Source organism: Rhinopithecus bieti, unplaced genomic scaffold (assembly GCF_001698545.2).
Source record: "Rhinopithecus bieti isolate Rb0 unplaced genomic scaffold, ASM169854v2 scaffold_1295, whole genome shotgun sequence".
Classification (NCBI taxonomy): Eukaryota; Metazoa; Chordata; class Mammalia; order Primates; family Cercopithecidae; genus Rhinopithecus; species Rhinopithecus bieti.
The window spans coordinates 4661095-4683308 of NW_016803880.1; the positions used below are offsets into that span (position 1 = coordinate 4661095).

Consider the following 22214-nt stretch of genomic DNA (forward strand, 5'->3'; position numbering starts at 1 on the left):
CCTCTCCTCTCCTCCCCTCTCCTCTCCTCCCCTCCCCTCCTGTCGCCTTCCTTCCCCTTCCCTTTCCTTTCCTTTCTTTCCTTTCAGGGTCTTGCTCGTTCACCCAGACTGGCATACAGTGTCCCAGTCATAGCTCACTGTAGCCCCAACTTCCTGGGCTCAAGCAATCCTTTTGCCTCAGCCTCCTGAGTGTTGGGTCTACAGACGTTCCACCATGTGTAGTGAATTTTTAAAAATTTTTTGCAAAGACAAGGTCTCGTTGTGTTACCCAGACCTCAACTGATCCTTTCACCTCGGCTTTTTAAAGTGCTGATATTACAGGCATGAGCCACCCTGACTCACCTTTATATCTTTCCTTTGTAATAAAATGTGGCTGGGTGGTCACAGGCCTGGAGTCTAGGGGGCATTACCTGCCATTTTTGTTAAGTTACCATCTTTAAGTGTTCATTTGAGTTTTAATGTTGTATGGCTTGACCTGGCATTTGGGTCTGCACTTTGGCAGGCACAAGAAAATTGTAAATCCCTTCTTTTTTGGTGGGGACAGAGTCTTGCTCTGTCGCCCAGGCTGGAGTGCGGAGTGCAGTGGCGCGATCTTGGCTCACGGCAAGCTCCGCCTCCCAGGTTCACACCATTCTCCTGCCTCAGTCTCCCGAGTAGCTGAGACTACAGGTGCCCGCCACCACGCCTGGCTAATTTTTTGTATTTTTTTTTAAGCAGAGACGCGGCTTCACCGTGTTAGCCAGGATGGTCTCGATCTCCTGACCTTGTGATCTGCCCGCCTCAGCCTCCCATCTCCTGACCTTGTGATCTGCCCGCCTCAGCATCCCAAAGTGCTGGGATTACAGGCACAATTTAATCGCTTCTTGAGGACTTACATACATTCCTCTTGAAGACATAAATCCAGAGCTTGCTGGTGGTTGTCTGAAAAAGGTCACATCTTGTAATAGGAGTCATACATAAATATTTCTGAGATCTCTGTCTTACCACCGTGCCTGGAAAATGCAGACAGCTGTATTCAGTAAATGTTATTTGAATATAAGTAAATCAAAAGTGTTCTTTCTATAGGTTCTGTAGATGTTATCACTTAGAATAATTATCTCTCTAACCCTCACCAAATTCTGTATATTCTCAGATGTTGCAAACATGGGATTCCAAAACAGTGTGGATTGTTTTCAGTCTCTTTGAAGCTCAGATTTAAATCATACTTTTACACAGTTTTTAAATCTAAACGTGGAAGTGTTAAGAGATGTTGTTTTGTGCTAGAATTCTTTGTTCTTTTTTTTTTTTTTTTTTTTTTTTGAGACGGAGTCTCGCTCTGTCGCCCAGGCTGGAGTGCAGTGGCCAGTGGCCGGACTGCAAGCTCCGCCTCCTGGGTTCACGCCATTCTCCTGCCTCAGCCTCCCGAGTAGCTGGGACTACAGGCGCCCGCCACCTCGCCCGGCTAGTTTTTTGTATTTTTTAGTAGAGACGGGGTTTCACCGGGTTAGCCAGTATGGTCTCTATCTCCTGACCTCGTGATCCGCCCGTCTCGGCCTCCCAAAGTGCTGGGATTACAGGCTTGAGCCACTGCGCCCGGCCAGAATTCTTTGTTCTACTAATGAATTTCATTTTGTGAGTCCCTGTGTCTGAGTATACTGTATGTTTCAAATTTCTGATTTAATTATATACCTATAGGCAAATACATTGAATGGTCAACCTAAAAATGCATTATTCAACTCATATTTAGAGTCATATGTATATATGCGCATGTATTTAAAAGAAGTACTTTGGGCTGGATGTGGTGGCTCAGAGCTGTAATCCCAACACTTTGGGAGGCTGAGGTGGGAGGATCCCTTGAGCCCAGGAATTTGAGACCACCCTAGGCAACATAGAAAGACCCTATCTCTACCAAAAAAAAAAAAAGATTGTTTTAATTAGCCAGGCATGATGGTGTGTGCCTGTAGTCGCAGCTGCTCGGGAGGCTGAGGTGGGAGCGTGAGCCAGAGAAGTCAAGGCTGCAGTGAGCTCTGATGGTGCCACTGCACTCCAGCCTGGACAACAAAGCAAGACCCTGTTCCAAAATTAAAAATTTAAAAATGAAATAAATACTTGAAATACTACAATTATTAAAACAGTTGTTTTCCCCATGGGAAAAAACGTTGAGCAGAGCTGTATCTTTGCACTCAGAAAAAACTCTTATCTGTTGAAGGCTAGTGACTCTTCTAAGTACCAACCCCTTAACCTTTTTACTTTCCTAAGACTTTCTTTGGAAAATCAAGGAGTTAGCACTTTTCCCCTGGAAAATTAAATGCCTCTCCAGAGCTGCAGCACACGTGGTTAACTTCCATCACCTTTGGAGGCCTCCAAGCTACCAAATTAAATACTTAAAGCTAAGCATTCATCATTTCTTGACCTGCCCTCTACAGCCATGCACTTCCTGCTTTTTGCTTTGTTAGGGCTAGTACTCAAGCTATTCATAGCTTCATGAAACAGGAACTAAATGCTGTCTGAGCCTTTCCTCTTGTAACTCTCAGGGTTCTACTTATCCTTCATAGACAGAAGAGGATGATATGTCCTGACTGTTAAAGAGAAATTAGACTTAATGTGATCCTGTACAGTTAAACCAAAGGCTGGATAGGGATTTTTTATTTAAATCAACTTCCTATTGTAGGCCTAGGTCTGGAAAACCTTAGCACCCCCTAATTAACAAGAATTGAAGTGTTTTAAAGATAAGGGATACACAGCCAAACCCCAAACCCTTCTTTGTAATTCTGACATTTTTGGTGTTTTTACAGATACTTAGCCTAAATCTTTCATTAGACAGTATCATGATTATTATTCTGACTTCAACAACTTTTGCATTTTCTAGAGGGAAATGAGAATTAGAAAACATTTTCCTGCACATCTGTCTACTTATCTATGCCAGTTGTGTTGTTTTGATTTTCCCAGTGTCTTACAATTGAAGCCATTTTATCCATACTAAAATTCATTTCATGCTTGTATCTGCTGCTTCACACTCAGGCTCTCAGTTTAATTGAGCGAAAAGAATGTTGGCAGTTTCTATAGCATCGGCACCCTTCTTTCCTTTCTCATTTTTGAATGGTTCAGCCAAATGTTAAATTTTGCTGAGATCTCTGAAAATTTCTTCATAGAATTCTTTGATAGAACATGAATTGTGTGAGACTCTTCATTAAAGAGCATGGTTTCATCTCTAAGTTGAGATTTTGCTCAAAGCTATTTGGTAAATTTCAGCAGCAGAGCAATAAATGTTCAACAAAAAGCAGCAGTCACTGGAGATAACAAGGGTAGGAATTAATGGGAGCTTTGCTACAGGTAAACAGGTGATGGCATGAGGAGGTTTTAACCACCTCATAAATAAATTCTTAGCCGTGATACGATGTGGATTGCAACTCAACCAAACTTTAACCAATGTGGGTGTTGGTGTAACTTTGTTTTCTAAAGCAAAAAAGAAATTGAGGTACTAAATTTGAGCTTTTATATGATACTGCTAATTACCCTTCACCGAAACAAACCAATTATTTCTACTCGTCACTTTTCATTGCAAAAGAAATTATCTTATAAAATACATGTATATGGCATATATCTCCAAAGCAAATATGGGACATCTGTACCTCCATGTAACTGATAATAAATAAGTTAAAAATTATTCGCTGAGTTCTTGGTATGTGGAGAGATGAATATTACAATGTTTAAGGCATTCCACCAGTAGGTTTTGAATATAATCAAAATTTTATAAAGCCAATCAGAATGGAATTAAAAGTCAAAAGACTGCCAGGCCAAAAAAATCATCTTTCAGAAAAGCAAATAATTGTTCTACACCTACATATTTATTATTTATTTGTTCACCATTCGTTTATTTTTAGTTGAGTTCTGCATACATTGGTGAGCAAAGGGGAACTCATTAGCTTGAGCACTTCTACGGGCAAACCCAATAACAAATAATGGATGGGAAGGAAAATGGGAGAATTAGCATTTATTGAACAACATTTTATAAACTATGCTGAATGGTATACATGCGCTTTCAGTAAAGCCACTCAGTGCTATTATTTCCCTACCTTCTGAATGTTTACCAAGTTCAACAAACAGATCTTGCTACATACAAATGGGAAGTATGTAACAAGAGATACTAGTGGTTTCTGGTTTTCATTAAGTTACATAGAACATTAAGAAGTATGTTGGAAAGGCATTAGCTTAAGAGCTATCTTGTGCCACTGAGGCCATATTCATCATCCAGACTCCCTCCACAGTGGAGCCCTGCTCAGTCACTGCCTTCAGAATGCAAACAGGTCTTCATAGGATGCTATTAAAACCCATAGCACCGTATGGTTTTAAGCTCTGCTTTCTTCCAGCAAACATACGTATTGTAATGTTAATATATATGTTCATTTTATCCTTGAGAACCAACATGTATTATGAAAATATAAATATTTAGTTTTTGTAGACAAATAGCACATTATTTAAAGATCCAGTAGTTATTCACCTGTCTGGTATGGCTGATATTTGCCCTAAAGAACAGATGGGCAGCAAAGAATTCTCACCCTGGAAGCACGTGCACATACACACGCAAACACAGCCTCACATAAGCTGTAAGAGGTTTATTCGTTGTGTGAAAGTTGACCATGGATCCCAGTTTAAAGATGCTAGGTGGTGTTTGGATTTTAAGCATCATTACCTTGAGTTTCCTTATATAAATGTTTTAAAATCAACAGAAATACTCAGAATTTCTAAAAGGTCATAACACTGACTAGGTGTGGGAAGAGGAGAGGGTAAAATTAAAAGAAACGCAAATGTACTTTTCTTTGAATAGGCTAACCAGTTAGAGAATGTATGAATCAGGACCGGCATAGTCCAAGTAGGAATGTGCAAAATTAAAGCAGATTGCTGTAAATCTCTCTTAAAAAGTCAAGAATATGTTACAGTTGACATTTTTCGGATGATTAGACCGTTTGACAAATCTTTGCAAGGGTCTGAGTTAGCTGAAAATATCTTTTGTTATGATGTCAGCAACACTGTGGGCTTCGCCTTCTGGGTTGTACTAAGAATTCTGTTCATCATTAAGGGCTTCCACGTTTCACTGTTTGACTAAACAAAGCTCAAAGACATTTTCTGTCCTTTCTGTACTCCCAGGTCAGAAGATCTTAGCTCTTTATCCATACTATGCTAGAGTTTGTCTGAAAGCATGAATCATGGGGTTGTGTTGGGTGCTAAATTTCAGTTTCATATGCTGTCTTCACTAATTTATGACTGTGGTCTCTACAACCAAAATAAATTATTTCTGAGAACTAGCAAAATACTCTGGAAAAAATTTATGAAACCTACCGGATTTGACAAAAAGTCAGCCAGGTGCAGTAGCTCACACCTGTAATCCCAGCACTTTGGGAGGCCAAGGTGGGCAGATCACCTGAGGTCAGGAGTTCGAGACCAGCCTGACCAACATGGAGAAACCCTGTCTCTACTAAAAATACAAAATTAGCTGGGTGTAGTATCTCATGCCTGTAATCCCAGCTACTCGGGAGGCTGAGGCAGGAGAATCACTTGAACCCAGGTTGCAGTGAGGGGAGGTCACGCCATTGTACTCCCCCCTGGGTAACAAGAGTGAAACTCCATCTCAGGAAAAAAAAAAGAAAAAAGGTCACTAAATGATGAGAGAATTAAAAACACTCCTATTTTCTACCTTTTATATAAACGCCTGTCTTTAATTCCTAGGTTTGCCATCTTTATAACCTCTAACTAGGAGCAAGTGATTTATAAAGGGATTCCTCCTACTCCGTCTGCAAATTGGAGTTAATTTTTCTGCTCTTTCTGCAATTCATGTTGTTCTAGCTTTTGTTATTCATAATTAGAAAAGCAAAAGGATTAATCGAAAGTTGAGACAAAATTGTAAAGTGGGAAGTTGTCTTCCTCTCTAAGAGGAGAAAGATTGTGAGGGGAAATACATGGAGGCTTTGGTGACACATCCCTATTAGGAAGTGATCTGCTTCCATGGGAAGGAGAGAACAGATGATAGATGATGCGCCTGTGATCTGTTCAGTACAGAATCAGAGCCGTATCAGCAAACCGGATACCCTGGGAAGGGACATTGGGATAACTCGTTGGCCATAAGCAGAAGTTTTGCTCTGGCCTTATGAACTAAGGGGATTAATAGAGATTAGTTGTTCAATATCCTTCCATCTAAATGCATCCATATTGTCAAAACTTAAAAAACACCAAAGGGGGAGAGTGTGAGAATCTATTGCCATTTTCTCCATTGCTTCATTCAAGACTTCTGTGTCCAACTTTGCATGGGATTGTCATTTGCCCTTTTATACTCACCTTAAACTACAAAAATCATTTGTTTGCCTTTCTGAAGAAAAGAAGGTAGATAAATTTTGCAGTGGACTTTAAAAATTTAGTTCAACTCCTGGCATTAAAGACAATAAAGGTTGTGATTCGGAGGTTCCCGTGGCAGTTTCCCCAAATGTTACGTTTAACTAAGATCGTGTCAAGCACAGAGATTTAAGTGTGATTTTTTAAACCTGCACACAATTTTCTACATTTTTATATGCTCAAGATTTCTTGAAATCCAAGGTGTAAAACTGTGAAAATAATAGCTGTGAACCTATTTATGAAAGCAGGAGAGAATTGCTTTGTTCAGTTTTGGAAACCACCAGGGTGCCATTTAATGCTCCAGGAGCGGGTTTTCTGTGACCTGGAAAGGTTAGGGTGATTCCCCTACAGTGAGTCATTTACTTCTTTCTTGGCAGGATTATGCCCAGGGCTTTTAAAGGCTCTTGACAGTTCACTCCCTTCCATAAGAAACAGGTTTATGGCACTAGTGTCTATTATGATAAGATGCCAGATTTCTAGATCAAGCATAAAGCTATGGAGTGGGACAATAGGACTGAATAATTTTAGTACACTTCCCATGTGAACTGTCAAGTAATAAGCTACATATTCAGACCGTGACTGGCATTGAGTCATCCTGCCATTAGTCAAATGTATGAGACTTTTCCCAAGTCCCAGCAATGCCAAATTTGAGAAATTGTATAAAAGAAAAATGAAAAAGTAAATACATCTGAGAAATGGGGAAATTTAAAAAAAAAAAAAAAAAAAAAGTACTAGCACTGGGGGTGGTGGCTCACACCTGTAATCCCAGCTCTTAGGGAGGCCGAGGCAGGTGGATCACCTGAGGTCAGGAGTTTGAAACCAGCCTAGCCAACGTAGTGAGACATTATCTCTACTAAAAATACAAAAATTAGGTCGGTATAAGGGCACATGCCTGTAATCCCAGCTACTCAGGGAGCTGGGGCAAGAGAATTGCTTGAACACAGGAGGTGGAGGTTGCAGGGAGCACGCCACTGCACTCCAGCCTGGGCTACAGAGTGAGACTCCATCTCCAAAAAAAAAAAAAAAGTATTAGCTTTTATCAGGAAAGGCCATTAAATTTTCTTCAATGTTACCCACATCAATTTGCCATCAAACTATAAGAACACAGTATGTGAGATGTTTTAAAATTAATGAAACAAATCTTTTTGAGATGAGTTTGTACATGCTGTGAAGTCCATTAAATATTTTCTGGGAAGAGTTCCCAGTTAAAACTACTTTCCAAAGCACCCAAGCACCCTATATAGATAAATCAAGTGGGTTTATTAATTTCAATATTTCTGTGAAAATTAGGGAGGCCACTATTCTGAGTAGCGAGGTGCTTGTTTTCTACTTGAAGACCGCGAAGGATATTCTGCACTACTGGGCCTATTTCTGAAATTGTATCTAGCTGTAGTTTACCCATTAATTTAATTAACAAACATTTATAAGCAACCAAATTGTGGCGGGAACTGTGCCTAGAGGTAGAAATACGTTACACTCTTGTTTCCATAGAGGAAAATGAGTAATGTTCTAAAATGTAAATCTTATGTTTCTCTTTCCTCTTGCTGTAAATGATGTCTAAGCCATTTTGGTAGTGCCTATTCTGAATCCTTTAATAAATTATTTTGAATGATTTTTGTAAAAGACAGTGTGATTGTGAGGTGAGTTTAGCACAAATTAAAAAGTGCCACATCAGTTGCAAACAGGACATAATTATGAGCTAAACACTCCTTCAGAAACAGTAGTGACAATAAATAGGATTCGGTATAATTAGTCCCCCTGGGACAGATCTCTTCCTCTGTTCTTTGCCATATATTTTAATAATAAGATTAGCCATCTAATGCCAGTATAACCAGACTGTGGTATTAATATACAGAAAAATTATTTCTAGTAACAGAAGATTTAAAGACATGAGGGTGATCCAGATTACATGCCTGCAGGTTAAAAGAGAAAAAAAAAAGTGTCTCTTTATCAATATCCTTTTCATGAGCCACTGAATTCTTACGTTTTCTGATCATATGAATAACCCATCTTCCATGAATATTGTGACAATAGTAATAGCAATTATTTTAAGAGAATATGTTTCTATAGAGATAACAGAAGGGTTTTTTTCCCCTACCATTCCTGTATGAAGGTTTCTGTGTTTTAATTAAAATTTTAAGAAATTCATCTTTGGCCTAGCGTAATAAAATAAACCTCACTAGACAATCAAGAGACCTTGTTATTCTTAGATACATTATTATAGCTCTAGAAATAACAAATGTTAAGCCTGGAGGATTTGTATTTTGGTCAAAAGTTGTAAGGGCAATTATTTGTTTATTTGAATGAAGTATGCATGAGTCATATCAAAAGGAGGGAGGTCTTTTTTTTAACCTAAACAAAATATAAAAGTATAGGGAACTGTTACCTGTGTGAACCCAGCAAATCTGAGACAGGTCTCAGTTAATTTAGAAAGTTTATCTTGCCAAGGTTGAGGGTGCACCTGTGTCACGGCCTCAGGAAGTCCTGACGACATGTGCCCAAGGTGGTTGGGGCACAGCTTAGTGTTACACATTTTAGGGAGACATGAGTCATCAATCAATATATGTAAGAAGTACATTGGTTTGGTCTGGAAAGGCGAGGCAGCTTGAAACAAAAGCAGGAAGACCTGAAGTGGGGAGGAAGCTCCTAGGTCAGAGATAGGTAAGATGAACAGTTGCATTTTTTGAGTTTCTGATTAGCCTCTCCAAAGGAGACAGTCAGATTTGCGTCTGTGTCAGTGAGCAGAGCAGTTGGCCCTAAGCAGTTCCCAGCTAGACTTTTCCCTTTAGCTTAGTGATTTGGGGACCCCAAGAATTCTTTTCTTTTACACCAGTTTTTTTTCTTTCTTAACTAAAATAGTATTTGTTTCTGAGGGATAGGCATAACTACCATTTTATTTGGTATGATTTATTGGCCTACTGTCCAACAAAGAAGCTAATCTGATTTTGTTTTCATTTCCAAGCATGATTCCTAGAAATGTGTTTAGGTGGCCAAATCAATGAAGCAGAACCCTGTATGTCATTCATTTATTGGGAGATACCCTAAGGTCTTCCTGAATTATCTGATGTTCCCAGGCTTTGCTTATCCAATAGGCATTAGGAAGAAAAGGGTTGAGTTTATGTAGATTCTCACACAGTGCGCATCTCAGCTCACATCAACAGTGAAGGGGTTTCCCAGGTCTCGTTATCCCTGGAGGAGCTGAGGCCTGGGGAATCTTGAGAGCCTGCTTTGCTACTCTGTTATTGTGGCAGGCCAAATCTCACTAATGCAGGCCTCCATAACAACTGTTTCAGTACTGACCCAGTGGTTAAGTTAAATACTAAAAGCTAAAAAAAGCCAGTGCCCTTATACAAAGACTGGAATGTAACAAAAGCCCACCAAGAGTTTTGCCTAGGCCTTTCCTGGCAAAACGAAGGAATTCTTAACAGGACCCATTTAGGATTAACAAGTTTTATTGGGGTCTGAAGAAACTCTCCAGGCCTCCACAGACAAGTTTACTGGGGTCTAAAGGAACTCCCCAAACCTCCCTGATTTAGCAGGAGACAAGATAAGGGTAATCACCGTAGCACCTGGACCCATTTAGATTAAGTAAATCTACTGAGGCTCCAGAGGAAGGTCTTCAGGACTCAGAACTTAGTTATAGATTAAAAGAAGTTAATCACTTATGTCTTGAGATGAATGTACACATATGTGTAGACATATAGCTTAGAAGGCATATAAGCTCTGGAAAACTTTGTAATTTTGAGTTGGTCTGGCACTAATTTCCAGGCCGTCTCCCTGTAACAGGTTACAGAAATAAAACTCTCTTCCTCCCCAGTTCATCTGCATCTCTTTATTGGGCCATGAGATAGAGTAGCCCGACCCTCAGTTCAGTCCGGGAACATGGTTATCAAACTCGGGGATTTTCAGGTTAAGTTAGGAATGTATTTTGAAGCAGAATGGCAGTAGTAAATGAGATCAGCAATTGAAAACATGTGAAGACATTCACCATTTAATTATCCATCTCAATAGAAGATAAGGATGAATTTAGCACTAGAAACCATGAATGTCACAAAAGCCTAACTTTAATACCTTGAATCACTTTCCAGTAATCCTAATCCTTTATCCACATTGACAGAGGACATTCCTATCTTGCTATTTCTTCTCCCCACACATTAGCTTAGTAATTAGCTAAATAATTTTATGCATTAGCTAAAGAATAATGGAACTCCAGAAACCTAGGACAGTAATTGAGAGATTGAACAAGCTAAATCTGAACCTTCTACACAATAAAGGAGCTGATGTTAGCATGGCCCACAGAGTATTACCTGCACTTATAAGAACTAGAAAGTCAGGCAAGTACTCCTGGAACAGACTGTCTTTTCTAAACATGCAGTTATTTCTTTGTTTTTAACTTTGTTTTCCTTTGTTTGTTTGTTTTTGAGACGGAGTCTCATCCTGTCGCCCAGGCTGTAGTGCAATGGTGCAATCTCAGCTCACTGCAATGTCCGCCTTCCGGCTTCAAACAATTCTCCTGCCTCAGCCTCCCAAGTAGCTGGGACTACAGGCGCCCGCCACCACGCCCAGCTAATTTTTTTATTTTTAATTCACCTTGTTGGCCAGGCTGGTCTGAAACTCCTGACGTCGTGACCTGCCCACCTTGGCCTCCCAAAATGCTGGGATTATAGGCATGAGCCACTGCGTCTGGCCAGTTTTTAACTTTGTAAATTGCTTTGTAGAACTATCTTAAACTTGGTCCATTTTAGATTCTCCTTGAAGGACCAGATCACAAAGTGATTAGGAGAAGAGGCTCTGGAGCCAGGCAGTGAGACTAACCCATTCTCACTCTAACACTAACTAGCTGTGTAACCGTGGGCCAGGGATATAGCCTATGTAACCACAGTCTCGTTTGTGCTTCATGCCTCACCAGTAAGGTGGGGACAGCGGCTTTGACTCTATCTTAGGGCCGAGATGAAGATTTGATGAGTTACCAGCAAAAAGCATTTAATATACTGTCTCATTCAGAAGCAGTCAATACACATTGAACTCGTATTACCTAGAGGAAAGAAAGGGGTTGATGATTTATAGATAAGGCCTGAGTGAAAGAAATAAATGTGTGTTGAGTATCAGCAATGGACTTCACACCATGCTGGGTAACTATCACAGAACACATTTAATCTGCAAATACTATCTGAAAGATACTGCCATCTGAATTGCATAGATGGGAAAAGTCAAGGCTTTCGTGTTTATTTTTAAATGTATGTTAACATTAATAATTAATTGACCGAGTACAGTGGCTCACACCTGTAATCCCAGCACTTTGGGGGGCCGAGGCAGGCAGATCACGAGGTCAGGAGATGGAGACCATCCTGGCTAACACGGTGAAACCCCGACTCTACTAAAAATACAAAAGAATTAGCTGAGCTAATTCTTGGCGGATCACGAGGTCAGGAGATCGAGACCATCCTGGCTAACACGGTGAAACCCTGTCTCTACTAAAAAAATACAAAAAATTAGCCGGGCGAGATGGCGGGCGCCTGTAGTCCCAGCTACTTGGGAGGCTGAGGCGAGAGAATGGCGTAAACCCGGGAGGCGGAGCTTGCAGTGAGCTGAGATCCGGCCACTGCACTCCAGCCTGGGCGGCAGAGCGAGACTCCGTTTCAAAAAAAAAAAAAAAAAAAAAAGAATTAGCTGAGCGTGGTGGCACGTGCCTGTAGTCCCAGCTACTCAGGAGACTAAGGCAGGAGAATCGCTTGAACCCAAGAGACGGAGCTTACAGTGAGCCGAGATCATGCCACTGCACTCCAGCCTAGGAGACAGAGCAAGATTCCATCTCAGAGAATAGTAATAATAATAATAATAATTAGTGGTAACATACGCTGTTTATGGTGATAGTCAAAGAAAAAGGGAGATCCAGATGTTGGTTATCTGAAATGACCTCCACCTTCTCTAAATTGAAATTTAACTTGAAGTAGTAATGCCAAGGCCAACCTGGGGCCATAGCATCCTGGTACACCTGCTTGTTGATGACAATCCTTTTAGGACAAAATATCTTACGGAAACATTCATAGGTAACTAACTGGAAAAAAAAAGTTATGATGAAAAGCAGTTCTTACATTTTTTCTTTTTTTTAATTAAAAGACAGGCTGTTACTCTGTTTCCCAGGCTTGAGTACAGTTGTGCAATCAGGGCTCACTGCAGCCTCAACCTCCTGGGTTCAAACAATCCTCTTGACTCAACTTCCCAAGTAGCTGGGACTGCAGGCATGTGTCACTGCACCTAGCTAATTTTTAAATTTTTATTGTAGAGACAGGTTCTTGTAATGTTGTCCAGGCTGATCTCAAACTCTTGGCTGCAAGTGATCCTCCTGCCTCAGACTCCCAAAGCAATCCTTACTTTTTTACTTGAAGTGCTTTTTTTTTCTTATTTAAACTCTTTAAAGAAAAATTCATCCCATTTTCTTCAAAACAATAAATCCTTTACAAGGGAGAAAAATGAAATAGAGCATCCATGAGGGCCAGGAAGGAACATCATGATTAAATGCAATTAGTTGCAACCCCTTCTGTCTCTAGCCTTGGATGTATAAGGGGGATGGTAATAGAACTAGAGATTTCTAAGACCTTGGTGCTTAATAACAAGCACGCATTGAGGGTGGTTGGGTAAGATCCTGATCACACAGCGCTGCGTATCAAATACCCTTCACAATCAACAAGAGTCAACCTTTAATCTCTGATGTTTTCAAATGTGCTTTTTTTTTTTAATTCACATGTATAACCTATCCTCTTTTCAGTATATAGAGATCTAGCTTATCTGTCGTTACCTCTTTTACTACTTTTCTTCTAAGATTTAAAAGGTCATCCTCTGATTTGTAAATTCGACCAGATTTCACAGTACAGATGAGAGTTGTAATGATATGTTGCCAAGAACTGTTGCAAGCTGTGATGTCTGTCTGGGGATTATGGAGCAGCACATTTCATTTTTTTTTTTTTTTTTTTTTTTTTTTTTTTTTTTTTTTTGAGACGGAGTCTCGCTATGTCGCCGCAGAGCTGGAGTGCAGTAGGCCAGAGTCTCAGGCTCACTTTGCAAGCTCCGGGCCTGCCCGGGTTTACGGGTACGGGCATTCTCCACTGGGCGTCAGGCCTCCGCAGTAGCGGGACTACAGGCGCCCACACCACGCCGCGGGGCTAGTTTTTTGGTATTTTTTTAGTAAGAGACGGGTTTCACTGTGTTAGGGCCAGCGATGGTCGATCTCCTGAGCACATTTCTTTTAGGAAAAAAGAATAAATGAGGCAGATGTGCGCAAGTTTGTTTTATTTTTATTGTGTATATGTATTTGTTTTCTCAAGTATAGGAGCATGGCCTTTGTGGCAGGCATTCAAGCAAATACAGAGCACCCTGTGGGTCAGGCACTATGTTATTGGGGTTCCAAATAAAAAAAAAGAAGACCACATCCAGCCCTATGGATCTCACATTAAAGAGGGGAGTAAGAATCATACATAATTTAATAAGTTGAGTTAGGTGCATTAATGGGGATTTGCACCATATTTCATGGGAGCACAGAAAAAGGGTACCTCATTCCACCTGAGATGGCAGGGAGATGGCTCCTAAGTTAATTAAGCAAAAGGGGAAGGAGAGGCACATCCCATAGAACATGGAAAACACAACAGAAGCCCCATTACCCTCTGCCCCACCGCCACACACACCATCTCTGGAATAAATTTTGTACCTTCCAGCTGGTTTTCAGGGTACTCATGACACATGGGTTAATAATAACTAGGTTTGCCCAAATGACCAAAATTCTATTCCTGACATGAATTTTCACAGCTGGTTTTTTGTTTGTTTGTTTTAATGAAGAAGAAATGTGTGTCTTTGGAAATCATCCTACAAAATCATATAGTGGAAAGGATATAGCGATGAAATTGTTGAAGACCAGGGAAACTTTGTCCTTACTTTTATTAGGATGGATGTTTTCAGGTAAAACTAAAATAAAATGAAATGGAACCAATTAGAAAGAAAATAGGAGCACTTAAGACAAAATGTAACTGTTGCTGAAAGAAGTAGAATCTGATAGCTCAGAAAGAACTTAATTAAATTTCAAAGTAAAATAAATACAGTTTAGCAATGACCTTTCTCCTAGAAAAATATAATGTCTCTTACAGCTCACTTACTCCTTGGCTTACAAAATAGTGATTAAATTTCCTGGTTTTCTCATTTTGATTATCGTGTATTACATGTTACTGGTGATGGGATTATCTGTGCAACATTACTGTGGTCTTCAGAATACGCATGTGGCAATGTAGTCTCACATATGCCCTTTTGTATACTTGGGTAGGAAAAGAGAAGGACCTAACTTAACCTGACAGACCTCAAAGCTATTCTCTTTCTATAGCAGAATACTCCTATGTAAAAATAAAATATTGAGTAAGGAGGACAATCATCGTATATGTCAAGAATGCTAAATGCTCTTGTGGAAATGAAAAGCAGCCGATCTAAGTAATTACCCATTAAGAAAGGAGTAGGAGAAACGTTTAGAAGGGAGACCTGCAGAAAGATGATTCACAGTGCGTTCTCATCACCAGATGCATTAGTGGAACCTCTAACCCAATGCCAGTGGAAGAAGCAATATTTTGCACAAACTTGAAAAAGAGTTTTTCATTTTCCTCCCACAGCCTCGTCACGTGTTCAATATGCTGAAGAAGTACGTCCGCGCAGAACAGAAGGACAGACAGCACACCCTAAAGCATTTCGAGCATGTACGCATGGTAGATCCCAAGAAAGCTGCCCAGATCCGGTCCCAGGTACGTGCGGGGTATAATCATCTTCTGCAGCTTTGACAATCCAGGATTCTTGCTTCTTGGGTTGAAGACAGGATCCTGGGCGTTCTCCGAGCACCTATAGGTGTTTTCCCTGTGGCAAGAGCTCTTTAACTTCTGGTACATTCTAAAAGCTTGTCTTAAAGCAATATGTGGTTTGGCAATTTTCTTGACTTGTGAAAATAACAAGAAATATAAAAATCTTAATAGTCTACTGCTGATTGCTAAGGAACTGAATAAAACCAATGACTAAAATGAGGAAAACAACAGTTGTGTAAACTAAAATCTTGAAAACTGGTTCATAAGTATGGCTTGCAATCATAAACCTACCGCAATGTTTAGATTTAATGTGAGCCTAAATGAAGCCCAGTAATAATGTATTTTATACTCCCCGCTTCCCAGAGGCTGAAAACTGGGATCCACCTTAGGAACTCTGAAATTTTAAATTTTCTTGAGTGGAAGAGTTAAAAATATATATATAGTTAGCATGAAATAGCCAATCAAATTGAGATGTGTTGTTTTCTATGGGGAAATTTGCAAAGAAATGTATTGAGGGCATCAGGGTCTGTTTAGAGAGCCTCAGTATTAGGAATCAGACTTGGCAGAGGTGGCCTTTTTAATTGGCTGTTATAAGCATACAAGATAATGGTCAGTTTAAAGATAAGCCTTAAACCTGAGCTTAAAAGTTAGAGAACAGAAATAGAGAACAAGAAAAATAAAGTTGTCCTTTCCGTTAAACCTTTTAGCAGTAGCAGTGTTTGCCAGTTTTATTTTGGAAGTTTGTATCTACTTGCAGTGCTTGGTAAGAAAAATAACCATTCCTACCCCAGACATTGTTGACCTGGAGTTGTCATCCTTTAACGCAGGTTATGACACACCTCCGTGTGATTTACGAGCGCATGAATCAGTCTCTCTCCCTGCTCTACAACGTGCCTGCAGTGGCTGAGGAGATTCAGGATGAAGTTGGTAAGTAAGCTGTTCTTTTGATGCTGCACATGGAAGTGTATTTTCCCCCAGAGGAAAATTGAGGAAGTAGTTATCTGTTTGAGGAATATGAAAGTTAATAGAACAGGTTGTCTTTTGTGATGAAACTGTCAGGATGGAACTAGCTTTCTAGCCTTAGCAATTGAATCAGTTCTTACCTCTCCATACTTGTAAGACTGGAGGAATGTCACCTGATTTAGGGTGTAGTTTTGTAATAATTGGACACTTGTTATTGAATTGTACATGGCAGCATTATTTTCTAACTTGCCCAATCTTGTTATGGTTCTCAAATTATGATGCTTTGGTTCTTTACAATTAATGAAGGGAAAAAACTCATTTTTCATCTTTTGAGGGTCATGATTGTTCCATCTTACAAATGGAAAAGCTCAAACTGAAAATTTGAGTAACTTACTGGCCTGTGTCACATGCATTCTGAGTAGCACAGCCAAAACACATAACTGTGACTTCTGACTTTGAGGTTATTGTTATATTCAGTAAGTCACAGCTCTCTTTGATGGTGGAGCGGGGAAGCCATGAGTGTTCTTTGAACCACACCGTTGTTTAAACCTAAAAGATAGTGGGCTATTAAACCTGTATTCTGAAATAATTATACTCTCACAAGAACTTGGAAAAATAGTACAGAGTGGTCCCATGCGTCCATCACCCGCTTGCCTCACCAGTGACGTCTCACATAACTGTAGTCCATTATCAAAACCAGGAAACTGACATTGTGTGCCCACTGTCTTTTATGTCCCTACTTTTCCGAATGACTTTCCTAATAACTAATGATTCATTTAAGGTCTCCCATTTCTGTTTTTCTTGGAAAGGGAATAAAATATCACGTAAGTCTCTGTCAACTGCCAAAATGCCCATAACTGTTTAACTTTACTTCACAAAGGTACATAGATGACTATTATGTTGGTACATCTTTCAACGTAAGCATATGTACCTATACTGGAGATTTAGTGTGTAGTCTACCACCATATAAGCAGTATGTGTCTGGCATATCCTTCCCCATAAAGAATCCTGCCCTTTGTTAATTGGGTTGGAAATAGATACAGGTTATCATCTGGAATCAGAACACCCAGCATGTTGTTGATGGATGCACCCATTACAGTAAGTCCAACTTTGAAGTGCCTGAAACACCGCTCAGGAGAACAGCTGGCCCTCACTTCTTCCATTTTGTGCCAGTGTTATTCTGCTCCTTCTTTCCTGACTTACACGGCCTTGTAAATGTTGTTTGTATTGCTGTGAAATACTTGGCATGTGTCAGGTGATGATGTTCTGTTCAGTACTGCACATTAATGGATGGAATCGGAAATTACACTTTGAGCTGCGTAACTTGCAAAAGAAACCTCATTATTCAGGGAGGTGCAGTGTCCCAGCACTTTAGGAGTTCAAGGTGAACAGATCACATGAGGCCAGGAGTTCGAGACCAACCTGGCCAACATGGTGAAACCCCCTCTCTATTAAAAAAAGAAAAGAAAAAAAGCAACTTCATAGTGTGCCAAGCTTTTGTTCAGAAGGAGCAACTCAGTGTTGAGCAAGAATTCATGACGATAGTGGAGGTGGAGTTTTTAGTCTACACCATGAATTGAGAACAGTATCAAGTTTCTTTAGCAAACGAATATACTTTTCAGGTATACTTGGAGAATAGACATCGGTAAGGAACCTTTAAAATGCTGTATATTAAATCAGTGTAAAAGAGTTCTCCAAAAAGTTGTAGAAGATACAAAATCAAATAATGTATTAGTCTTAATGAACTGAAGCTAAAATCTTCTAGATAACATTTTTTTTTCTCACTATCTTAAGCCTATTTTCACATGTGACTTCAGTTGAAGTGGCATAGGCAATACCAAACTATAGGGAAATAAGCCACTACAAAGGACTAAAAAGTTGATGACCAGTATTCCACCCTCACCCAGCAATTATTGTTGACTCTTTATAATTAAATTATTAGAACTTTTTATTTGGCACTATACTGCTGAACACATTAGCCAGTAATTAGTCACACTTCCACAGAACAGATGGTGGTTCAGATATCTTGAGTATTACAAAATACCCAAGAATAGGACAGCACAATAAACTTCAAATCTCAGTAACAGGGAGGATATTTAGATATTTCGTATCGTGGAATCTTTTTCTGTCAAAAGAAAAAAAAGACAGCCATTAGGTTGGATTAAGAGCATTTTACATATATGCTCTTTGTGTGTATGTGTCGTGTGTCTGTGTGTGTATGTAATGTGCTCTTAATCCAACCTAATGGCTGAGTTTTTTTTATTAATGACTATATATATATATAATGACATATGTGTGTGTGTGTGTCATTCTAAATATACTAGATGCCACATTCTGAAAGACAATCTTTTTTAAAAACCTTTCATTTGGAATCATGGATGCTTCCACTTTTAAATGACTGTTCTCTATAGAAAGAGAAGTTTGCAGTAATGAACCCTGTACACTATCTGAGCTCCTAGTGTCAAAGCTACAGAACTGGTTCGCTGGGAAGAATAGCTTTTCTGGGTTGAACCTAGCTGTCATCTATAGTCCTTTTTCATTTGAAGGAACGTTTAAAACAGTCCACCACTTTTTAGTAGGAATATAGTTGAAACTTCAGGATTGGCCACGGGTGCTAATTGCTGAAGCCAAATGTTATTAGAGGTTCCTTATGTTACTCTTTTTACTTTTGTGTGTGTTTGAAATTTCTCATAATAAAAAGTGTCACTTTTAGCTTACTTTCTAAATAGATTCTTCATAGATTTTTTTTCCGGGTTATGTCTTGTACTCTTTCTAATATTCTCTGATTAAATGCTTTGTCATTAGTCTGAGTTGCATTTATTTGCCATTTCTATATATAATCAAATTTTAGATTTGGAGTCAGTTCAGTACAGATAGGATACTAAAATTCAGAGACACTGGCAAAAGGAGAAAATTTTAAAGTCCCTAAAAATGCATGTCTTTTGTATAAAAGTTTGTGCTTACAAATGCAAGCAATTAGGATGTGCTTAATGCAGTCAAACATCTGTAGAGAGGCACAATGGTTTCATTAAATAATGGTAACAGGTGCTTTATGGATAAGAGGTTTTCACCAGTCTAGGGAACTGCCAGTATCTGTAGTGGGACAAGTATGTCTGCTTCAGTCAATTACACTTCCAATTAGAATTCTCTTTTACGGGTGAAAGGAAGAATGGAGTCATGCTTAGAAAGAAAGAGTGCTGTGCGTGAAGGGGAAAATTGACATCAAATTTGTGAGCAGTGAATTGCAACCAGAGCATAGGGTTCATCATGCTTGTGAGTTTTGGCCCTGGCCCTTTTATCTTCCATTGTGCTTCCCTGAGGCATCCTGTCTGTTGATGCTACTTTCCCACTAAGTTCAGTGAATCCCAGATTCATAGGCCTAACCACAGCCAGCGTGCTGAATCCCAGTGCCATATTCCAGACCCCAAATATCCCATGTGCCTCTGAACCCGCAATCAATGTGTGTAAGACTCATGTCCTTCTGGAAATTTACTTGTTTTACACACACTATTCTGAGTTCTCTTGGTTGGCCTAAACTTATCCATGATGTCTTCCTCTCTCTCGCATTATGTCTTATCAGTCGCAAGTCCTGTATATTCTGCCTCCTGTGTTCATGTGAAATCTCTGCATATCCACTACTTACTTGAGATCTTATCCTCTCATCAGTGTCATTAGACTCCCAGCCAATCACCCTACCTCTTGTCTCGCATTGGCTCCCTCCCACTTCAATTCCTCCTTTTCGGAACTACGCAACTTCCCTGCAGGAAACAAAACAAAACAAAAAAAAAACAAAACAGCTGTAGGCTGGGTGCGATGGATCACCTGAGATCAGGAGTTCAAGACCAGCCTGGCCAACATGATAAAACCCCATCTCTACTAAAAATAGAAAGATTAGCCGGGCATGGTGGCAGGCGTCTGTAATCCCAGCTACTCAGGAGGCTGAGGCAGGAGAATCACTTGAACTTGGGAGGCAGAGGTTGCAGTGAGCCACGATTACACTATTGCACTCCAGCCTAGGCATCAAGAGCGAAACTCCGTCCCCAAAAAAATAGAAAAAAAAAACTGCTTGTGGTTTTTCCTTGCTTGAAAAGTTGCACATTTCAAGATGCAAGTAAAATGCCCAAGTCCTATAAACCCTTTGTAATTTGCGTAGAGAACAGAGAAAAGAGCTGGCAATTGAGTGACAGCCATGTAGCCAACTAATAGTGCCTGTTTGTGATAATGCTGATGGTCAGGTTCTTTCTTTATGAATGTTCCCCTGAGATACAGAACCCCATATAGAGATGTGGCTTTCTTGTATTTCACAAAAAGGCAGCATATGGGCTAGTGATGACACCAGGAAATTCAGTGGTAGCATCCCCGGTTTACAGCTGAAGAAACTGAACCTAAGAGAGGTTACCACTTGCCCCACCCAGATAGTAAAGTGATGAAAGTGGGGTGGAAACCAAGACCTGCCAGAAGTCCAAAATCCATGTTCTCTCTCCTACCCATTTTCCTCTCTGAAGTAGAAGTTTCCCCTACTTAACCTCAGTTGGAAAGCACTGGGTATCCACCTCCAATACCATACTCTTAACTTGTAGTAAATTATTTGTTTATATCTCTACCAACCCTCTATCCTGTGAGCTCTTCCAGATGTATGTTGGTCATCCTTGCCTCCTCAAGATCCAGCAGGGACCCTGGTACTTTTTAGATATTAGTAATTATAAATATAAGGTTGAAGCCAGTCCCCAGGATAAAAAGACAGATGCTCCTTAACTTGGACTGATCAAGTGGGCTCCTCCATAACCCTAAAGAACTGCCTGAAACTCCTTCCTTGACATCTAGCATAAGTGCCACACAAAACAGATTTCTTTCCTAGGCCACAGCATTCTCTAAAGCTGTGATTGATCAAGTCAACTAAATGGATGCGGTTGGCAAAGATAACAAAGCATAAATCAGGATTCGGAGGACTGTTATTAATAAAATTTTACAACATGGTCCTTTTTTGTACCATGACCCTCTGCTCTTTGGTCATCTACCCAATTCACATACCTTGACACTTGATTTAATTATGCTGCTCTCTTTGACCGCCAAGCACAGTCTGAAGCTATTCATGTGACAAATAAGTGAATTTTCCTGTTAGTTATGTTATAAAAGGCCCATGTTTTTTTTTTTTTTTTATGTTTTTTTTTTTATTTTATTTTATTTTTGAGACAGAGTCTCACTCTGTCGCCCAGGCTGGAGTGCAGTGGCGCGATCTCGGCTCACTGCAAGCTCCGCCTCCCGGGTTCACGCCATTCTCCTGCCTCAGCCTCCTGAGTAGCTGGGACTACAGGCGCCCACCACCACGCCCAGCTAATTTTTTGTATTTTCAGTAGAGTCAGGGTTTCACCGCGTTAGCCAGGATGGTCTCGATCTCCTGACCTCGTGATCCGCCCGTCTCGGCCTCCCAAAGTGCTGGGATTACAGGCGTGAGCCACCGTGCCCGGCCCATGTTTTATTTTATAATTTCATATTTTTTTCATTCCATTTTAATTATGTGCAAGTTCCCAGGCTCAGTCATTTATTACTTAATGTTTTTATAAACAAAAAAGTTATTTTCAGGCAGATTATGAAGATTTCTTGCAAAGAATGGCCTCAGGCATTGTTTGTATATGGATAAAATCTCCTTCTCTGTTTTAAATCACTATGTAGAACTTTCTTAATATTTTTTTCATTCAACAAATGATGGAATCATTATTTCAGTGAAAATATGGCTGCTTTTCAATATTCATATTCTGCTTTAATTATTTTTTAATCCTTCAAAAGGGCAGAATCCGTTTATCCCTTCAACCTTTGCTTTGTGAAATTGTTATTTAAAAATGATTGGTGTTTTTTTGTCCTTTGTAATCTTCCTTAAATCTCTGCTAAAAGGATTCTATTCTACTCTCTGTATTGGCACTGAGGTTATTTATCAAAGTGTGCTTCTCTTTGCAGCTACCTCAAGGCTAAAAATGTAGCTCTTTTCAGAGATGGCTGTTTTACAGAATGCTGTAACAACCAATTTATGAGAAGGGCAGTAGGAAATAAAGAGGG

At 39.8% G+C, this 22214-nt stretch overlaps 1 protein-coding gene across 6 annotated transcripts in view; it reads left to right on the forward strand.

The window, feature by feature from the left end:
• Positions 1 to 22214, forward strand: part of APP (amyloid beta precursor protein) — a 297857-nt gene that overhangs the window by 210562 nt on the left and 65081 nt on the right. For all 6 annotated transcript variants that reach the window (XM_017856460.1, XM_017856467.1, XM_017856483.1 and 3 more), the window contains 2 exons: positions 15015 to 15143; positions 16025 to 16124. In XM_017856460.1, coding sequence (XP_017711949.1) covers positions 15015 to 15143; positions 16025 to 16124 — 229 coding nt within the window. The remainder of the gene's footprint in view (positions 1 to 15014; positions 15144 to 16024; positions 16125 to 22214) is intronic.